Source organism: Scatophagus argus, chromosome 11, assembly GCF_020382885.2.
Source record: "Scatophagus argus isolate fScaArg1 chromosome 11, fScaArg1.pri, whole genome shotgun sequence".
Classification (NCBI taxonomy): Eukaryota; Metazoa; Chordata; class Actinopteri; family Scatophagidae; genus Scatophagus; species Scatophagus argus.
The window spans coordinates 16,344,755-16,365,729 of NC_058503.1; the positions used below are offsets into that span (position 1 = coordinate 16,344,755).

At 40.4% G+C, this 20,975-nt stretch overlaps 1 protein-coding gene across 3 annotated transcripts in view; it reads left to right on the top strand.

The window, feature by feature from the left end:
• LOC124066929 (ephrin type-A receptor 6-like) overlaps positions 1-20,606 on the top strand; it is a 174,716-nt gene extending 154,110 nt beyond the window's left edge. For 2 of the 3 annotated variants that reach the window (XM_046403801.1, XM_046403800.1), the window contains exons 9-17: positions 4,080-4,150; positions 6,287-6,412; positions 7,526-7,711; positions 11,735-11,796; positions 12,270-12,479; positions 14,015-14,164; positions 16,927-17,120; positions 17,500-17,649; positions 18,149-20,606. In XM_046403801.1, coding sequence (XP_046259757.1) covers positions 4,080-4,150; positions 6,287-6,412; positions 7,526-7,711; positions 11,735-11,796; positions 12,270-12,479; positions 14,015-14,164; positions 16,927-17,120; positions 17,500-17,649; positions 18,149-18,323 — 1,324 coding nt within the window. In that variant the 3' untranslated portion in view covers positions 18,324-20,606. Of the gene's footprint in view, positions 1-4,079; positions 4,151-6,286; positions 6,413-7,525; positions 7,712-11,734; positions 11,797-12,269; positions 12,480-14,014; positions 14,165-16,926; positions 17,121-17,499; positions 17,650-18,146 lie in introns of all 3 variants that reach the window. The other variant, XM_046403799.1, reaches the window with a different exon arrangement.
• The last annotated feature ends 369 nt before the right edge of the window (positions 20,607-20,975 follow it).

Sequence of the window (20,975 nt, forward strand, 5' to 3'; positions counted from 1 at the left end):
CTGTAGCAGTGATAGTGAAGAGAGGACTCTCCTCTGAAGTGTCAGCGTGACTATGAGAGATCTCAGTTTGTGTCTCTGTGGGGGGTTTGGGTCAAGCCTCTGCGCTCTGCTCTTCATCTTGCTGTCGCTCCTTTTAAGTTTCTTTCAGACTTGCACTTCACTGCGTAAATGTGTTGAAAATTTTACCTGTCCGAACACCAAAAATTCCAATGACGATGTTACTGGTTGCACAGCAGACATTTCGACATAACAGGAAACTCGCAGGCTGTCATGTGCGTTGGTTTGCCGTCACTGGAACGGAGTCATCTGTACTTTTATAAAGTCCACCTGCGTTTTTCCTGCTGTGACAAGTCAGAATGTGTGTTGCGCAAGCAGTGCCTTTGTGTCAGTAGGACCCACTGTGGGAACATTTTAGTAGGTTGTTGGGGAAGTTCTTTAAATGTCAGATCACTCTTTAAAAATTTAATTGATTATCAGCTCTCATCCATGCCAACTACCAACAACAAAACAGCTGCAGTGTGTGAGCCAACTGGTCACAACCTCGAGTCTTTTTTATATTTAAGTATCTTCACATGCTGTGGGACTGATGGCATGGGAAGCAGACCTCTATATTCTATCTAATAAATGAAGAAATGTGAGACTCTATTAAGGGATCCACTCCTGAGGAGTGGGAGCTAGCGTCCCCACTGTTCACAGTCATTAATTAAGCCCTTTACTGTAAAATAAGTTTTAAGTTAATCAGTGATGGAGTCTGTGCAAAAGGTCACAGCACCTTTCTTCCTTCATATTTTTATTTTGAACATCTCACTGCCACCCCTCCTCTTCCTCTTTTTAGTGTGCATTGCAGATACTTTCAGGTTTTGAAACCTCTAAGAATTCATTCCCATTATATTTGGGGTTGAAGTAGAATTTAATTGTCCCACCCCACTCTGCTTCTGATTGGCTAGTACTCGCCTTCGTTGTGTCGCAAAGTGTGTGACATGGGAGGTATTAGTTGGTGTCTTGTTATGAATTAGACATTAGATTTTTTCAGCCGTGACAGTGGTTATTTCCTATCCTCAAACAAGAACACATTCTTTCATTATGATCAAGTTAGTAGTTGGGCTTTTGTTTGAAATTTGCTTAACATTGCAAGCAGGGTAGAATGTGCATTAGAAATGCTAATTAAATTAGATAGTAACAGTGGTGAATGAATAATGATTGTTTTTTTGTTTTTTTAATTAGATTAGATTCCATGATTTCCAGGAATGTGTTAGCAAACAGCTGTTGTGTCACTTTCACTGATTTGCTGCTGAGATTTTCCTCTTACATCACATTAACTCAGCACACACATTATATTCATGCTTCTACGCTGTGTAGACAAAAGTATTGAGGCAACTGACTATCACACCAAAAGGGACTTTACTGAAATCACATTCTAAATACACTGACATGAATATGGAGTTTGCAGCTGTAACAACTTCCACTCTTCTGGACAGATTTTTCACAAGATTTTGGAACATTTCTGTAGGAGTATTTGCCCATTCATGCTGTAGAGTAATAGTGAGGTCAGGGGTTGATGCTGGACAAAAAGGTCTGGCTCACAAGCTCCCTTCCAATCAGATCAGTCAAGTTGTTCGCCACCAAACTCATCCCATCCCTTTATGGACTTTGCTTTGTGCACTGGGGCACAGTCATGCTGGAATAGAAAAGGGTCTTCCCAAAAAGTTGGAAGCACAGCGTTGTTCAAAATGTCTTGGTATGCTGAGGCATTGAGATTTCCCTTCACTGGAAGTCAGGGGCCGAGCCCAACACCTGAAAATCAGCCCTTGTCCAAATACTTTTATACATAAAGTGTATTTCATATGTATGCCGCACATGTACACACATGTGTACTGTTTCACTGTTTCACAGTAATGTTATTGAGCTGCACGTCAAATTCCAGTCTGTTCACTGTACTTTGTCATGAATGTGATTCTGGCTCCGTTCAGATTCAGGGTACTTTGAGAATACATCCAAGCGTCTACTTGGATAAATTCTTTCGTGGTCTTTTGCAGATGCTGTCATCTAATCTCTCAGCATTTCTTGGCAGCAGCTTTTTATCAGCCATCAGCTGTCTCTTGGTCTCTCAGTGCCCAAATAAAATCTCTCTCACACACACACACACACACACACTCAGAGGGACAAGGGAGCTTTTGCACTAATTGATGCAAGTGTGCTTGTCTTCCATAGTCATCTGTTCAGAAATGTTGTTATTTTTTTTTTTTTGCTAATTGTTTCAGTGAATGAGTGTCTGTTCCTTCTGTATGTTTCTGTATATGTCTCTGCGAATATCAGGAAAGCTCACCACCTTCACGTTCATCACTTAACCTGTAAACCATCTCTTCCCAGGCCAAATTCTTACTGCCTGCCAGCATCTTTCTTCAGATGATGCCTTCCAGTGATCAGTCAACCTTGGATTATTGTTTTGTTTTGTAATTTTGTTTAATTTTAAGTTGTGCTTTTGTCTCACTTCTTTGGTTTTTAATCCTGTTCAGTCTACCAGACATTTTAGAGCTATAATGAACTGGTTACATGGACACGAGTTTCTATGAAAATAGTAATTTTTGTACCCTTTTCTCTGTCTACCCTCTCTGTCTGGTTTGCTTGTTCTCTCTCTCCTCCTCACATCTTTTTATGTTGTTTTTTCACATATCACCTTTCACCAACCATCTTGTCTAGGGCTCCTATTTGAAATTTTTAATTACTACCACATTCAGCTGTTCATGAATCTGTTAATGGTAGGTGCCTCTGTTCCTGCAGATTCAGGATTTTAGTGTGAGGTTGTTAAAATTTTGCTTTTCATCAGCACCTTCATGTTTGTGCCTCTATCTGTGGTGCAAAAGTGTAAAAAAGAGACACAAAGCTTCCTTCACTCATAGCCCTTTAGACACTGCGGGTGATTATCACTGCACACACATGCAGATAAATTCGGGGATATTTGTGTCTTGCGAGCTTTCACACATGCTGTTGCGATGCAGGTTTAGATGGGGGAGGGACGGTCCAGCAGATAACATTAATGCAAAACGTACGGATGCCAGCCAAAATAGAAGTCAGCAGATGATGAAGAGGAAGATGCGGGACAAGTTCAGATGAATGCAGGAACATGATGGATGAGGAGCAGTTTTTCCACTGCTTTGTCATTTGTTTTGATATTCAACATGTTTCCAAGAAAAGTAAGGCTTTGAGACCATACACAGGTCATGAATTCAAGTATGTCATTAGTGGAGTCTTGTGATTGGTTGACTTGGTCCATGTGTCTATGTCACATGAATATCTGCTGTGCAGTGTTACAGCTTTCATTCACAACACAACAATATCTGCATTTTACTGTGAAGTTCCCTACAGGTCTAAAAGTGGGAACCCGAAGGTACAGATTTTCTATCCATCACTGCTCCCATTCACACACGACCCCCTCCAGGAATAGAAAGAATACATGTATGAAACAGACATGCTAACATGCGTCCATATTTAACCTGCCCTTTCTGTAGCAAGCTTACACGCAACAGAACTTTGTGACTTTTGATATTATTGCTTAAGTCAAGCTGCTTACACGTGAAGTTGGAATTTGGGTATTATGAGGTATTCATAATGGAGAGTGTGCCACATTTGTGCAAACAATGAACCAAAACAATGTGTACTTTTTGGGCTGAAATATCATTTAAAGCAAGATTTTATGAATCCCTTATTTTTCTTCTTACAAATCAGCGGTTGAAATAACAAGCAATAAAACACACTGCTGATTAATCTGAAACACTACCGAGTTGACCTAAGTCTCTTTCTGCAGAATATTGGTTATTAAATATTATGAAATGCTGCTGTTTCTACAGTGAGATTTCAGCCTCTCCAAAAATGTGTTAAGTGTGAACACATTTTATGCCTTCAAAAAATAAAATACACCTTTGTAACACTGCTCTTCTTCTCCAGTTACAGACTTTTAATTCCCTCCACATGTAGGATTCTTGGATAGTTACACTGTGATGCTGCATGCAAAAAGTGGCATGTTTGCATATTTTAGGAAAATCTCTTTAACTCTGTCCATCAATCAATATGTTTTCCAGGTGTCAGTGGTACTTTAAGGCCAAGATGACTTCAGAGGAGAAAAGGAGGACCAATTATCAGAACGGACACGGTAAATCAATCAGTCTACCTTCTTTTTGGTTGATCTGGTCTCTCAATGTGACCCAGATGTTTTGTGTTTTCACTGTAAAATTGAGTCAAGGAGAAGAATTCATTTCCATATTTATGGTAATGACAGCAGGAGAAATCTGTTAAGTCTAGATTTTATATTTTATTAATCATGTGCAATCTGTTTGGCACATTTAATAATGTTTTGCCAAAACATCCAATCATTTGGTGAGACAGCGCCAGATTTTGTTTTGCGATGTTCTTTTGCCAGTAAGCAGGAACAACCCAAGAAGAGAGAGTCTGTGAGAATCTGCTCTCTTTGCATTCAACGTTCACAGTGCGCTGCTGTATGGATCATTTCTCATGTGCTTCTGTGTCCGTGTATATTTGAATATCGCACAGGAATGACAATATCCACCACAGACTTTTGCAGAATGCGAACACATTGACTCGCTATTGATATAAGTGCTGGTAAGAAAAGAAGAAGCCTCGCAAACGTGGTATTTATAGTTTAAGGAATTAAGATGTCAGACAAGTTCTTTAAACCACCACCTCCTCCTCCTCGTATCTGTCACTTCTCCTCACCTCCCCCTCAGTTTTTATTTGATGTTCCTTTTTTTTTTGATCAATCTGGCTCCATAGCTGCATCCGTGAGCTGTCCACACTCCTGTACATTTCTGTCTCTTTTGCCTGTCTTTTAATTCCCAACTGGTAAAACCAGAAATGAAATGAAATCAAATGAGAGCTGCTAAGATGACGTTTGAAAGTGAGCAGGAAGACAATTACCGGGGAATATGCAAGTGGAGAAACAGAAAGGACAGAGAAACAAGTATGAGGGCGACCAGGTTGAAAGACAGACAAGGAGAGGAGGGGACAAAGAGAAATTAGTTTTAGGAAGACTTTTGGAAGGCAGCTAGAAACCCATGGCAAAAACTAAAATATACACCAAATTAGTTTTTGACGGTGGCTAACAAGCTGCCACATAGCTTCTTTCTGTATTAAAGCACACACCTTATAAGTCTATGTGTGTTCATTCCCAAAGTATCGGTCTTCAAAGCCCCGTATCTCCTGTGTCGTGTCTCAGGTCTCAGAGTGCGGTGTCGAGCAGAATCTTTTCGAGGAGAACAGTCTCCTCGGGCTTTTGCCGCTGTCTGTTCAGGCATCCGAGACAACTGTTCTTTGTTTTGTGATACTGTATCGATCCCTGAAGGAGAAACGCAGCTTTTCTCTATTGTTCCCCCTCCCTCCACTGGGAGGTCAGGGTCAAGAGCCAGAACAGCAGCAGCCTGTTAAAGATTCACTGACTTCCTCAAGGACACTTGAAGAGGGTGGATGCTTGCTTAAAGAGGGGGGCAAAAACCCTAACCTGGTTAAAAGACTAGCTCAGTGTGCTACCTTACTGCTTCCCCGCAAACACAGAGGAGGGACAAGCCATCATTGTGTGTGTGTGTGTGTGTGAGTGTTTGTACATGCGGGTACATGTCTCTTTTACTCATGTGCTTTCCCAGAGAGCAGATCAGACAGGGCAACTCGTCTCATTGCTTTCCAGGCCATAATCGATAGTAGTGGGGAAATGTGTCTCAAGAGTGGTCAGATCTTTATTGTATTTATACACGCAATGTCCCATGATGCACTGTGGATTCAGTGTGAAAGAGATGCATAACAGTGTTGTGTCTGTTTGTGCTCTGACAGGTAGGGTCATTGAAGAAATGTGGTCTTTCATGTTATTACTGCTACACTGTTGATTATATAAAAGCATATCTCGTTTCAAAAAATGTAGACTTGCTGATGTTTTAATAGACAAAGTTTAGGTTTTAGTCTCTTCATTTTTAATTGTGTTTGGTCACGTTTGCATTTGTGCTGCCACCACTTGTAGGGGCAGAAGCAGGACAATGCAAACATTAATCAATTTATTGTTTTTTAGCTTTCTGTTTTAGCTTTTCAGTTCGACAAATTTTTGTCCAGAGGATGTGATGATGTCGCCATAGTGTTGGTAAAAGCAGCTGCAGTATTGTGTCAGTTATTAGCAGCAGCAGTAAAAAGTTTTATACATGAATTCGTTTGGATTTTAAAAAGAATACACACACACACACACACACTCCAGCTCATTGTCGCTGTATCTTTCTCTTTGTCCTCACAGTCCCTTTCCCAGGAATAAAGACCTATGTGGACCCCGATACATATGAAGACCCCACACAGGCTGTCCACGAGTTCACCAAAGAGATTGACCCATCCAGGATCCGCATCGAGAGGGTGATCGGAGCCGGTAGACGCACACACTCACACACACACATACACACACGGTGTACCTGTCTCAGCCAAACTGCCCTAAATCATCTACAACTGGTCCAAAATGCTGCTGCCAGGCTTTTAACAAGTCACTGGTCCCACCTCACACCTGTTCTTGTTTCTCTCCACTGGTTTCCGGTGAAATTTAGAATTAACCACAAAATCCCACTGATCAAGTTTAAGGCTCAACATAACCTCACCCCTACTTATAGGGGCTTCTTGCTACCATACTTTACTTGTCAACCACTCCGTTCATAGTCTTGGCGTCTTATCCATTCCCCGTTCTACCCTGGAAACAAAAGGTGGTCGTGCCTCTGGAACAAGCGCCTTCTTCCCATTAGATCTGCTAACTCTAAAAAGCTTTTTAAAAAAACTATCTCTACAGTCTTTCTATAAAACTCTACTCCAAAGATAATGTTGCTCATGCTCATTTTAATTTTACATTAAATTTACATTGGTTTGTTGTTTTTAATCTACTTGCTCTTCTGTGTTTTTTTTTTTGTTTGTTTGTTTTTTTTTACTTGTTCTCTGTTTTACTTCATTATATATTTTTTTACATTTTCCTTGTGTGAGGTACTTTGTAACTTTGTGTTTTAAAAAGTGCCATATAAATAAATAAAGACTTAATGACCTGCGAGCGGAGGAGGATCATTTCATGTTGTTTAGGATAATAACACCTTTAAATGTGCCACAGGAGATTAGCTATTTTTATTCTACACATATAATTGCTATGATGCCCATCTACTCCATTGTACATGCTTAAGAGGACGCCTTCTCCGTTCACCCGTGTCTCACTGACGTTTTCTCTGCACAGACAGCAGGAATATTTAAGCGTTAACAGGTCTAGAGAACAAAAGCAAGTGTAAGAATAGATTCAAGGCTTTTTTTTTCTTTTCTTTTTTTTGGGGAGGTGAAAGAGAGAACTTCATGAAGTTTAACTAATCATAGCAGAGGCAATAATGCTGGAGTCCATATGGGAACTGCAACACTGCCCCCAGGTGGAATACTGTGCTGCATGCTGATGATGTACAGCTTGGTGATAGACTCTTTGCTGTGTTCTTTTCTCTGTGTGTGTGTTTGCATACTTTAGGTGAGTTTGGGGAGGTGTGCAGCGGTCGCTTGAGAACACCAGGGAAGAAGGAGATTGCTGTGGCGATAAAGACACTGAAAGGTGGCTATGTGGAGCGACAGAGGCGGGACTTCCTGCGCGAGGCGTCAATCATGGGCCAGTTTGACCACCCCAACATCATCAGGCTGGAGGGAGTGGTCACCAAAAGTAAGCAGCGTTATGGGAGATTCAGTTTGCAGATGTGATCAAGATTACAAGCTTATTACTAATACATTTCCCTGCGACATCAATTTATGTACAGGAACTGTTGACTTAAGTTATTGATACCACTGATGAAACCTTTTAAACTCAGGTCAGACAGATTATTTTTAAATCTCGTTTCATAGTAAGAAAGTATTTTGAGATGTGCACAGGTCGGTCAGAAACATCCAGTCTTGAAGAGGCTCCTAAATACAACTTGCTGTTTGACTCTGTGCATATGACCAGCTGCACTGGTGCACCGCTCCTCTTCTTCTTCTTCTTCTTCTTCTCCTTCTTCTTCTTCTTCTTCTTCTTCTGTATACTCCTGTCACATGTGTGGTGCATTTTCTTATGTATGGATTTCAGTAACTCGCAGAGACTTTTAAGTAAAAGTACGGCCTTCAGTTTTGTTGCCCGGGGGGCAATTTACTGCTGCACTCACATCAGGTACTTGGCGTAAAAGCAAATTAAAATGTAATTTGAGCATTTGAAATTGCCATCTCTTTACCCATCAAACTGTTTTCTGCAGTTTGATGGATACATGTGTGCCTTTGGTTGTTTGAATCGTAGATTGCGGTGAAAGAGGTCTGTAAATTTGCAGCCTTCTAATTTTCAGGTATGGAATAACTGTGTTTTCTTGTGTTTACAAGATGAGTGAACTGACTCTGTCCTGTTTATTCACATAGTTTTGTTTTCTGTTTATGACTTGTGTATAATCACCTACATACCCCATAGAGTGTGCATGTTTATATTGTGTGAGTTCCACTGCCCTGTTTTTGTGCAGGAATATGCTTTATCTACAAAAGACGTGTTTTGTGTGTGTGTGTGTGTGTTAACGAGCTCTGTTTTACGGGGCTCACCCAGCGCAACATATGGTTGTTTTTACAGGGGGTATATAAACTGAGACGTGGCTGTGAATATAAATGTGTCCCCTGAAGACATTACTTTCCCCTCCTTGAATGTAGACAGAGGACACTCCTCAGCTTTGACCCTGCTGACAAGGATTCACCTGATAAGGGTCTTTAAAAGCCGATACAGCCATTAGTGCATTAAAGCTGCAGATCGCTGATATTCTGCACTGATGGATTTAGTTTTTCAGTGAAGGAATCTTCCCACACCACACTGAGATGATTTCTCTTGTAGGACACTCGATGATTAAAAAAAGTTTCACAGCGCTGATAGGCTGCACTGAATTACCGAATATTTCCGTTTTTTCACACCAAAGGCATAATAGTCTGTCCCATTATTGTGGATTGTTTCTGTATGTTTTTTTTTTTTTTCAACTTTTCAATCAAGTTAAGCTTAGAGGAAAACATTATAAAACCTTGAACTCTTAACTTTCCTCTTATAATTTCCCTGAAGTAGCTTTAAGAAAAATCCATTTTTAGTGTTTGAGAGCTTTTCCTCTTGATCTTTCATGCAATTAAGTTGAAAGCTCTTGAAAAAGTAAATAGTAAATAGATATAATTCTTTGTCAAACTTTTTATTCGAATTGTACAAAGTGTTAGGAGCCAGAAAATACTGATCCACTGTACTGTTGCGTCAGAAGAACCATATTTTCTAATACTAATATTTGAATTTGGATCGTTATTTTTCACGATTTGATGTGAGATGAAATCTAAAAGCGCCAAAGCATGAGGCATATTCAGCTGAAATGAAGTGAATCAAACATATGACACTTAACAATACACGCTAAAACATGCAGTGAAAAGTCATTTGCTCTTGGCGACATATACAGGCAGACATGAATTCTGTGTATCTCTTTTCTGTCTGTCAGGCTGTCTGTCTTTCACTCCATCTCTCACTCCCTACATCTGTTGTTGTTCTTCAGAGACTAATTATGGAGAGTACTGTGCTGTGACTGGCTGCTATACCTGCTCTGAAATAACAGGTGACGCATTAGTCTCTGTTAACAGGTGCGTTTGTTTTTGTTCAGGCCCTGCACTGCATGACTATGTGTTTCCAGAATTTGCTAATTAGTTCGGGAAAGCCAAGCTTGATCAAGTAATTTCCTGTCTATCCCTGCTGCATTTTGTAGAAAGTATCCACAAGTTTAATGGCATGATGATCACATTTAGGGGATTTTTTAAAAAAAAAAAACAAAACGGAAAAAGAAAATGTGCTTCTGATTTGCCTAAAGGCTCTGCTCATTCATCCATCCATTATACCCGCTGTGCCATCTTTTCTCTGTTGACTGGAATTTAGGTTTGGGTCAATATAACTTTGTTAATGATATGCTTGTTTTTTAGTTTAACTGTTACAAGTATTCCTGCAAAAAGAAAAAAGATTAAAATTAATATTTTCTGTGTGTCCTCTTTAGTTCCACTTGTCCATTCAGTTATAAACTATTAAAACAATCATGACAGGAGCTTTGCTGACATCAATCAGTCTTTCCTGTCTGTGGTTGTTATTGCCTGTCTGTTAAAGCAATTACCATTATTTTGAAAGGATGACAGATATCGTTTAGACTTGTTGTGATATGTGACAATCTTATATCTGAATTGCCTTTGGTTTCAGTGACGTGGAGTAAATACAATGTGCACAAACTGCACTATTTAATTGTGGAAATACTTCAATAACACATTCAGAAACACAAAGATCCCATCCCAGCACAACCCATATCCTGATTCTCTGTCTTCCATCATGTCATTTTTCACATTCTCATGTGAGGAAAAAATCTGAAGTGTGATATCATGGTGTTACTTCACCACAGTAACACTTTTATTTCTGTTTCCAGCAGTTCACAGTGGTTTACAGCTCACCAGCACACAAGCCTGGACAACTGCTTCCCAGCTGTAAACCAGTCAATCTGTAACACCACAGGGATCCTCTGTGGGGAAACAATAACATTTGGAGAGAGAACTTATGTTTGCACCTGTTTCTAACTAATGTTTTATGTCATCCAATACATGGCCTGAATACTGAACAGCTCCTGTTCAGCAGGTTGGACATGTTGAAATGGAAAAGTTTTATAAATTGAGAGTCTGGGCTTGATGCATCAATCAACTGCTGATGGTCTGTGTGTTTCCCCCAGCCCTCACTTTCCTTTCATCTGTCTGCAGCAACACACACACATACACACATATCCACTGTGTGATTTTGTCAGCCAGTGTTTACCAGACCCTGATGTGTCACCTACACAACTCTGAATCAGAGGATCATTTGGGGCCTACATGCGAGAATTTATCATGCTGACATCTTTGCTTCACGTTGTCCTGTGAAATCTTTATGCACAGGCAAGTTTAAGTGCTTACATGACGAATTACATGTGAAACTTGGGGCTGGTCTCCATGTGAGGTCCCAACACGTCTCCTTTCTGTTGAAAATCACATCAGAATTTTCAGTATCACTCACATCTAATATGATGGATATAACTGCTGTTTTACCCCGAGTTTATACTGGATTGTTCACACATGCAGCAACTGACATGTTTCTGTATCACCATCTGTTTTAGTGTTAATAATTGCTAGTAATGTAATATAAGTAAGTTCACTGATAAATAATGGTGTCATTTATAACCCTTCAAAACCCGTTAAATATGTTGAATTCTATCACAAAACACTGCCTGAGAGCATATCTGATAAAAAAAAAAAAAACATCTGAAATATCAACAACATTTTAGCTGTAACTTAATGAGATTAATGAATGATATGATGGAGTTGGTCATGCATTAGTCTCCACACGAACACGCAACACAAAGAGCACGAATCATTTCTTTAGTCCCTGGAAGCAGGAAGGCAGCGGATCCCTCTGAGAAGCAGGCTGCCGTGGCTTTGTTTCTTATGAATGTTCAAATGATATTAAAGCTGATTAGACATGGGGAAAAGTGCAAAGTGGCTTCATATGAATTGATTTTTGGTGGCATACTTGCTACGTTATGAGTTTTATTCCACTGTAGATTGTCCTTAAGAGCAAAATATGCCCGCCGTAACTGCAAAGAAATGGTCTTTGGAGAAATAAGGAGTTTATGTTGTGTTTGTGTATTTGCAGGCAGGCCTGTGATGATTGTGGTGGAGTATATGGAAAATGGATCTCTGGATTCATTTCTGAGGGTGAGTGTAGAGGTGATCAGAGAATTTCAGTATGTTTATGTCTGTTTCTTGCTTCAGGTGGTACCCTTATGGGAAATAAACGCTTCCTAATATAAATATTGGTTTTTTTAAAAAAAGTTATTCATCTTTGAAGTCTTAAAGGCAGATAACGCAATCACCCTCGGCTGGCTTTGAAATATGTTTTAAAATTGTGAGGAAAAACAAGCAGTTAAGCTTTGTTTCGGCTCACAGGAAGCTAAAATAGGAGCCATATTCAAGATGTGAAGCATATTGTCCTGTCAATACACTTGCAGCATAATTCTGAACAAACTATTATGTTTTTGTCAGTGTATTTTATCTTTCTGTTTTTGCTGCCCATCTTTATCGACCCACCTTTTCGCTTTCGATGTCTTTACTGTTGCTGTTTTTCTTTTTCCCACCGGCTTCCTCTCTGTTCACTCATTCTTTCTATGCTGCTTTCTTTCCCCTCTCAGCAACATGACGGTCACTTCACTGTCATCCAGTTGGTTGGCATGTTGCGCGGCATCGCCTCGGGCATGAAGTACCTGTCAGACATGGGCTACGTTCACCGCGACCTGGCGGCTCGAAACATCCTGGTCAACAGTAATCTGGTGTGTAAGGTCTCAGACTTTGGCCTTTCCCGAGTCCTGGAGGACGACCCGGAGGCTGCTTACACCACAACGGTACACCTGACACCACCCTGTTAAACCAAGTAGATATTTCTAACTTATTGCAGGTTTTAACAGAGTTTTAGAGTTTTCAATTTTTTTTTTTTTGTTTGTTTTTTTATTTTATGTTGGGCCATATTTGTATTTAATGACAGGAAAGTTATTTAATTCAGTCACTTGAGAAAGGCATCTCAATGGGTCCTTTAAAGCCAGACATGAATAGTTTTCTTAAATATACAGCGTGCTATCCTCATGTGGTTGGTCTTAAACTATAGATAACAAAATCACAGTGTAGTGCTTGTTAGACCATCTCTCTTTGTTCCAGCAAACTCTCTTGTTCTCATTGTCTCTGATCACGTAGCAATGCTGATGGATTATCAGAGCAATTTACTGATTTTAAAGTGCACTTCATACTTCATCATAATTATTATTTACTGCATCACAGCAGCAATAAGAAGGATACAGGTTTTTTTTTCCAGTTCAGTCACATTCGGTGCCAGGTGGCTGACTTTCCCTTGTCTGTTCCTGGCTTTGTGGGAGAAACTTCTAGAGAGTAGAGTTGGAAGTCTTGAACTATGAAAGGCAGAAGAGTAGAGACCTAAGAAACAGCGACTCAGTTCACAGAGATGTACTGAGAGTTTACCAGACACTCTCTACCAACTGTCACGTGGCTGATAACAGTTGTGTACATGAAACAACAGCCACAGTATCCTGAAAACCATGCCAGTACCTGCTCTGCCTGTTATGTCCCTTAGTCCCTTCATTTTTATCTTGTAAAGCAAGTTCATTATTTCCCCCAAATATAAGTCTTGCTGGAGAGGAAACAAGATTTCGAATTTGGGACACTTAGATTTTCCAGGACGAGACAGTATTTACAGGTTGATGCTGCTTATGAAAGCTTCAGCAAACTGATGCATCACTCTGCTCCTATTTTATTAGGCTGATGAAATTTCTCCTGAGGCCAGTGAAAGATGGAGTTGCCGTAGACAGCAAAAGCTAAACTTCAAAAAACATTTGTGCTGAAAGGCAATGTTCTGTAAATCTGTGTGAGCCTTCAGTGACCTCCATTTCCTGGTTTGTATTGGGGTTATTGTGTGACAGAAATGTTGTATTTATGGTTCCAAGTTTAGCTTTTCTGTACACCAGTCTGTGGTCAAAATCCACGGCAGGGAAGTAAAGGGTGAGGTGAGGTGACAAACAAAGAAATGGTGTTAAAGTCTGGTTTTTAGTATTCAGAATATGACAGCGGTATTAATGAAATATTATAAGTGTTGCGTGTTTTTAAAATGGCTCAGCATGCATTCAAGCATGAACAATTTCTTCAGCTGAAGCTCTGCTGGACAGTAAAGTTTATGGACTTGGGGCTGCTGAGAAGCCCAAAACATCCTTTGAAGGATTTACCAGATGCTGTACATGCAGTCATAAACATTTTTTCAGTCACTGAGGAAGGTTTGTACGATCTAATACTTATGTGTGTGTGTGTGTGTGTGTGTGTGTGTGAACCTGGCTGTGAGTTTTGTCTTTATTTTATCATTTCTGTGTGCCAACAGGGTGGTAAGATCCCCATCCGATGGACTGCCCCTGAGGCAATCTCATACAGGAAATTCTCCTCGGCTAGTGACGCATGGAGTTATGGCATCGTAATGTGGGAAGTGATGTCATACGGGGAGCGGCCATACTGGGAGATGTCCAATCAGGATGTGAGTATTCGTTCACTCCAATCAGAAAAATGAAGACTTGACCATACAACCACCTAAAATGGGAGAAATCATATTTATAGTAACTTAATTTGATGTGTACTTGGAGTTTTTACTTTGGTGGGGCTTTTGAGCTTTACTATAGCCAAAACGTGGGCTTCAGTCCACATTGGCTGGGACAAACTTCATGCACACTTACTGCTTTCTGTTGACTTTATATGCAACTCAGCCACATCTAAAGCTCACCCTGCATTCTCTCTGAACACCGGGATATTTTTAACGAGTCATTCACCAAACTGTAGAATTTTCAGAGTAAGTCCTTCAGTTTCACAATTCATTAAATAGCAATTACAGTGGTTTTTATATTTCAGTTTTATTTTATCCATATTATATCTCATTTGTACAATGTAATCTCCCAGACGTCTTACTGAAGATGTGACATCAGTGTCTTCAGTGGCCTACAATGCATCCACTGAACATCAGGTTAGGTCGTACTCCTCCTGTACTTGGTTTCACGCAAATCTTTCAGCTAAATGTACGTTCAATACATACCTAAGAAAGAATGACAAAGAACAAAGAACTAACAGAGAATTAATTCTACCTAACAAAGAAGTAAAAAGTTTGCATCTTTTCCCTTATGAGTGAACTATTCCTTTAAGCAGTTTTCTTGGCGTAATCTCAGCAATGTTTCCTTGAAGATGGAGGAGACTTGTTCAGGTTGTTTCTCCTCTTAAGCCTTTTTGTCTAACCTCAACACTACAACACAATTTCAGATCAACTTCTAAATTCAAGTCCCGATCCACTGAGTAAATTCTGAGTTCACTTTCCATTATATCTGTTAAAATTGTCGCCCTTTAACCTGCCCCCTGGATGTTTTCTCACATCAAAAGCCTACCTCTGCGAAAGAGGAAGGGAAGAGAAATAGAGATGCCTGTGAAATTCACCAAAAGGATTATAAAAAAAAGATGTGTTAGAGGAAAAGGAAAAGAGCAGTAAAGGTCAGAAGTTCAGAGAACTTCGGTCCAGTAGAGGGGTGAGTTTAAAGCTGTGGATTCACTGTGGCTGAGCAACCCGCTGATCCCTGGGCTGTGGTCAGGGATTGGAGGGGCCAAGGAGGAAGCAGATCCATCCCTCTGTCCGCTGAGTGTGAAAGCTCCACCGTAATCCCCTCAACCCTTACACACAGACTCATACACATCTATACAAGGACACGCGCACACACACACATTCAGTAAGGTCCCAGGGTTTGGGGAGGATTTGTGCTGTTTGGGAATTGCTTAGAAGTGCTTTCCAAGGCAAAAGGCCAGCCATGTTGCAAAACCAGCCAAACACTGTCTGTTCCTAGTCAGCCACTTACCACGGCTTCCTATAAAGACACACAGATTCCTACTTTTTCCATAGACTCATAGATATGACAGACAGATCTGCTGTATGGAAGCTACTTAAATGCACACTATCAGTTCAGATGAAAAAGGATTTTATGCTTGAATGTGATATGTGATGTCGCAGTGATAGTACTGACTAGGGTTTGGCACATGAATAAAAGAAGAAGAAAACTCAAACTTATTTGTACTACACAGCAAATCAGACATCCAAGAAGGAGGTTATGGGAAATAATATGCGCTTACAAAAAGCATTAAATATGATGATGCTTCCTGTTTTGACCTTTATTTCTCTGGTTCATCTCATCAATTACCTCTCTGATTCATGTTGAAGGATCAAGTGAGCTATCTATGTGTTTGCCTCTAGACCGGCAGAGCTATTGTTAACATAAAAGCAGCTACACAAAGCGGCTATAATCGATTTTTCTTACAATAAGTGTATCAGATGACAGTGTGAAATGGGTGGCTTGTCGTGATTACAGAAAATTATCCCCTATGCTTTATGGAGCTTCACAGTGAGTCTCGGCTCATTGTTCAGACATTTTGTGCAGTCTCAAAGCTCTTAGAGCATCGTTTTAGGTCTCATCAGGGAGCTGCTTTTAGTGAAAAAGCTCTAAACCCCACTGTACAGTACCTGCTCAGCACCAAACAGCTGACAGACAAAGTTAGCACTTAGCTGGTAGACTTAAGAGGAATTTAGCTGCTAAAGAGGCAGAGTTAGTAGAGAAACCAGAGCAGAAAGAGAATGAATATTGGATTCAGATTCATGAATGATAATATTGCTTCAATACCTTGGTGTTAACAAGTTTGCAGTATTAGTTTAAAAGATGATATGACAGTGTTGGGTTACTGGCAAATGTCTGCTGCTGCCAACTAGTCAAAAAGTTTAAGGTGTCGGCGTTGGTGGTGTTTTCAGGGATGTTCTTTGGTCCAGACTGAAATACTGTCTATTACTACTATCTCAGCAACTAGAAAATGGATTGCCATGCAATTATTTGAAGACATTCATGGTCCCCACAGGATGACTCCTACTGACTTTGGTAATCTGCTTTACTTTTCCTCTAGTGCCACCAGCAGGTCAGAGTATGCTGGACCTTCATTGAAAATGTCAAACATAACTCTTAATATTTTATGTTGCAGAAGTCGTATGAATTTTCACTGAACTGGAAAAGCGGGACTAACGTGTTACTCTAAAGCTTTTGCAACAGCTCCTCAGCCCTTACATGCAAACCCATGTAATGCCATACAATGTTATGTTATCACAGAGAAACAGTAATTTGTCTTTTTAAACTTGTAACAAGGAAAATGGTGGTGACACACAGTTAGACATCTCTAACTTTCAACACCGACTGATTCGTTCTTTGCATCCTATTGTCACTCCAGGTTATTCTGTCTATCGAAGAGGGCTACCGGCTGCCTGCTCCGATGGGCTGCCCTGTGGTGCTGCATCAGCTGATGCTGCACTGCTGGCAGAAGGAGAGGAGTCATCGGCCCAAATTCACAGATGTTGTTTCCTTCTTGGATAAACTGATTCGCAACCCAAGCAGCCTGCTGCCACTGGTAGAGGACATTCAGAGGTACAGTATTGAAGAGTTCCTCGTATCAAATCATATATCAGTGCACTGTAAGTTAAGTGACCTGAGATCATATTTGTGAAGCATCTCTGAGAGCACAACCACAGATCTGTTACTGGACTTACAGTGAGCTACGATAAGATATCTCTCCCTAAATCCAGGCAAAGATAGTTTGACTTTCCTAGTTCAGAATGTTTGCGAAGTTGTCTTACTTCCACACTTAACATTAGGACCAAGAGTGTGTGAGTCTGAGAACTTTGAGCCAGTAAGGTCAGCTGTCCACCTCTGAAATGATTTAGAAATACCAGCAAGATTTGACATTATCTGTTTTCTGTTTTGTGTTTTGTTTGTTTGTTTGTTTTGTTTTGTTTTTTCGGCCCAGTCTACCAGAGTCTCCGGGGGAGGAAATGGACTACCCAATGTTCATCTCCATCGGCGACTGGCTGGACTCCATTAAGATGAGTCAGTACAAGAGCAATTTCATGGCAGCAGGCTACAACACATTGGATTCTGTGGCGAGAATGAGTATTGAGTGAGTAGAAGAGCCATGTGTCTTATGGGAAATGTGGCATCTTTGGGTTTAGGGACGTGACTCATAATAGGGGGCCTAAAGTCAGAATATTTCAGCCTCTGCTGCTGCTTTTCTCACAAGCTCCCCAGCTATATGTAAGTGTAATATTAAACTGCTAGAATAGAGCTTGTATTTTTTGCCTACAAACTAGATGTTTAACAATGCACAGCTGGTAGACAGCACACCCTCAGCACTGAGCTAATTTGCATTTTGGTCACAATGTGAATTAAAATATCCTTAGACTACAACCACAGGACTGAGACCTCCAATCAAAAAAAGTCCCAACACTTAAGACAATTACAACATCAATAGTTGATTAAAAAATCCTTACACTATAAGCAAACAAAGTATATCAAAATCTGTAGTGTACAGATGAAATCAAGGCAATGAAACATCTTCACAAGTTAAAGTGTTTTTGTTTTTGTTTGCGTGTTTTCGTGCTTCCGCTCTCGCACTAGAGATGTGAGGCGTATTGGGGTGGAGCTGATCGGCCACCAGAGGCGAATCATCAGCAGCGTACAGACCCTCCGCCTTCAGCTGCTGCACGAACAGGAGAAGGGTTTCCATGTATGAGGACACCCTTTAATACTACCTGGAATAAACAGATAGACGGACCAGATGGAAGTGAAGTCTAGACCGTTGGACTGACAGTCTACAGCCTGTGGATGAGTCTCAACCCCTCATGCAGGAGGTCCCGGGACAGACCACCACAGCAGATTGTCCCCCCCGGTCTCCCTCACATCCGGTAGTAACAGACTTTTTTCCTACTTATACACCCCTTACCCAATATACCTGGTTCTGCCAGACTATTACAGCCTGATAGACTTTAAAGACTGGCCCAGGCCCTCACTTAGGGGAATGTAATGCCTTGTTGCAGCAGCAGTACTTTGTGTGTGGAGCAACAATATCTAGACATGTAGATTTGCAAATGTAATCTACTGAATCTTTCGATTCTTATTTTTTTTCCAGTCGTTCTTTTCTCGCTCTGAGTTATGTGCTCATGTAGCTGCTATCAGGTGTGCAATTGAAAAGTTTTGTCTTTTGAAAAAAAGTATCCTCCATGGTTCTAATTTTGGAATTTGATAATTTATCATGATGGTTTTATTTGCATTGCTTTACTTTACCCTCTCTCCAGAGAATCTGGTATGCTAATACTTGAAGAAAGAAAGTCATGGAGATTTCTTGAATGTTTAAAAGTGTATAGACAATTACTCGATAATTATTATCATAGCCCAGTATCTATATATGTGCAGTCCTGTATGTGAAAGCCCTAGAAAATCTGGATCTTATTTAAGATGTTTTATTTATTTAAGAATTTTATCCAAAATCAGCAATACAATATTATGCAGTCACCTCAGTATCTCAGAGAGACAAAGAAAGACGAAGAATCGTGCAATGACGGACCTCTCATTGACGCACAAACGTGAGGCTCACACAACACCATCCACCGGTTTTCTTTACCGTTACATGCTAAGCTTGCAGAACCGGAGCAGCTGCCTTCATATGAATAACCATACAAGTCTGTTCTGACAGTTTTTAGCAACAAGTGGACTCACAGTTGTGTGATAAGCCTGAATTTTTTTTTCTTTTTTGGATTGTGAATGTTAAACATTGCCTGAAATTACACAATCTCCACTGTCTTAACATATGAATGTTCACTAAAGTTAGCTATAGATAGGAGATGTTTGACATTGTCTGGAAACTTAACATGGACTTCTATGGTTCTTCAAAATTAACTGTCTTATACACTCATTGTTTCTTCTTTTATTTTGCCTGTAGACACAATACACACCAACACGGGCAGTGGTTTGCACTTACGGGACAAATTTCATCCAAGATGTCAGATTAGAATAAACCTTCCGATGGTGCAAAGCTTACTGGACGGATTTCACAAAGTAATTCTATTCCAGTTTGTTCGTAGGTTGTGGTCATGTAACGGTTGTGGCATATGTGGCAGTATGGGAAACTAGTGTACATAAATGTAGTCTGAAATGAAAAACTTTTGGATCTGCAGTAGATGGTGTCAAGTCGTCAGGTGTTTACCATTGAAATCAACATTTTTCCTTCATTCTCTAAGTCAGTGGTGAATAGGCAGCACTGCAGAATATATCTAGCTAGTTGAGTTGGAGAGGAAGGTAAAGCACGGCAGGTGGAATCCGGCGAGAAAAGGCAGTAGTCTGATCAGCACAGAGAGAGTAAATAACTTTCAGGAAGGCAGAAAGAGAGAGAGAGAGAGAACAAACATAAACAGCAGCATCATAACTCATCGTGTGTCATCAACAGGAACAAAATGCATACACACACACAGACACTGACACCCACACACACACACACACACACACAGAATGCCTTACAGTCTGTTAACCATGCAGGACAGAAACACTTTAGAGTAGTCCATAAGTTTCAGTGCAGTCACAGGACCTAGCCATTAGTTTGAGTTGTATTCCGTAGTCGAGACTGCGACCTGCCCCTTTGCAGCTGTGATTCTTCTTACAAACTGGGCCTCAGAGATTCATGTCGAAGGCAAACTGGATCTAGAGATCTGTGCCTTTCGGTCACAGCCTAATTATGCATCCAGGCCTTCGGGAGTAAGAAAGATGCATGCACACATACACACACACACACACACACATATACATTGGCGCCACACACACACTCTTATGATCACACACACACACACACACACACGCTCTCACAGTCACCACCCCTCTACAGAGTATGGAGAATATCAGATGCTGTTTGTTTAGCATGTTCTACTGCTGAGCAATGTTAGGACGTTCTTTTGTACAAAGTACAAGTATACTTATAATTCTTGTATTTTATTTTTCTATAATTTCCAAAGAGATGTTGTAGATCTTGCACACTGTAAGAGGCAGTTACAGCGAATATTTATTTGCAAATAAAGATGAACAGTTCTGGTGGTTGACTGCTCATTTTAACTTTGTTTCGATTTTTAGCTCCAGCAAACAAAGAGAATGAAAATAGAATCGACTCAAAGGATGAAATGCTGTTTTTTATCCTCCAAGCTGTGAAATGTCATTGTTTTCACTCCTAAAGTTAAGGAGAAACCTCACCAGTATTCCCTGACCTCACTGAAGAAACCATGCAGGAGCAGTCCCATCAGCGGATATGACTTTTCATGCTTTCATTGTAAATTATTGTCAACCTTTTTACCACCTCTTCAGCCTGGTAATGTGAAGCTATACACAGAACCAGTAGCCAAAAGATGGAGCTGTTGGACCACTGGCCAACTCCAGTCCTGCCATTAGAGGAGTCAAAATTCAATT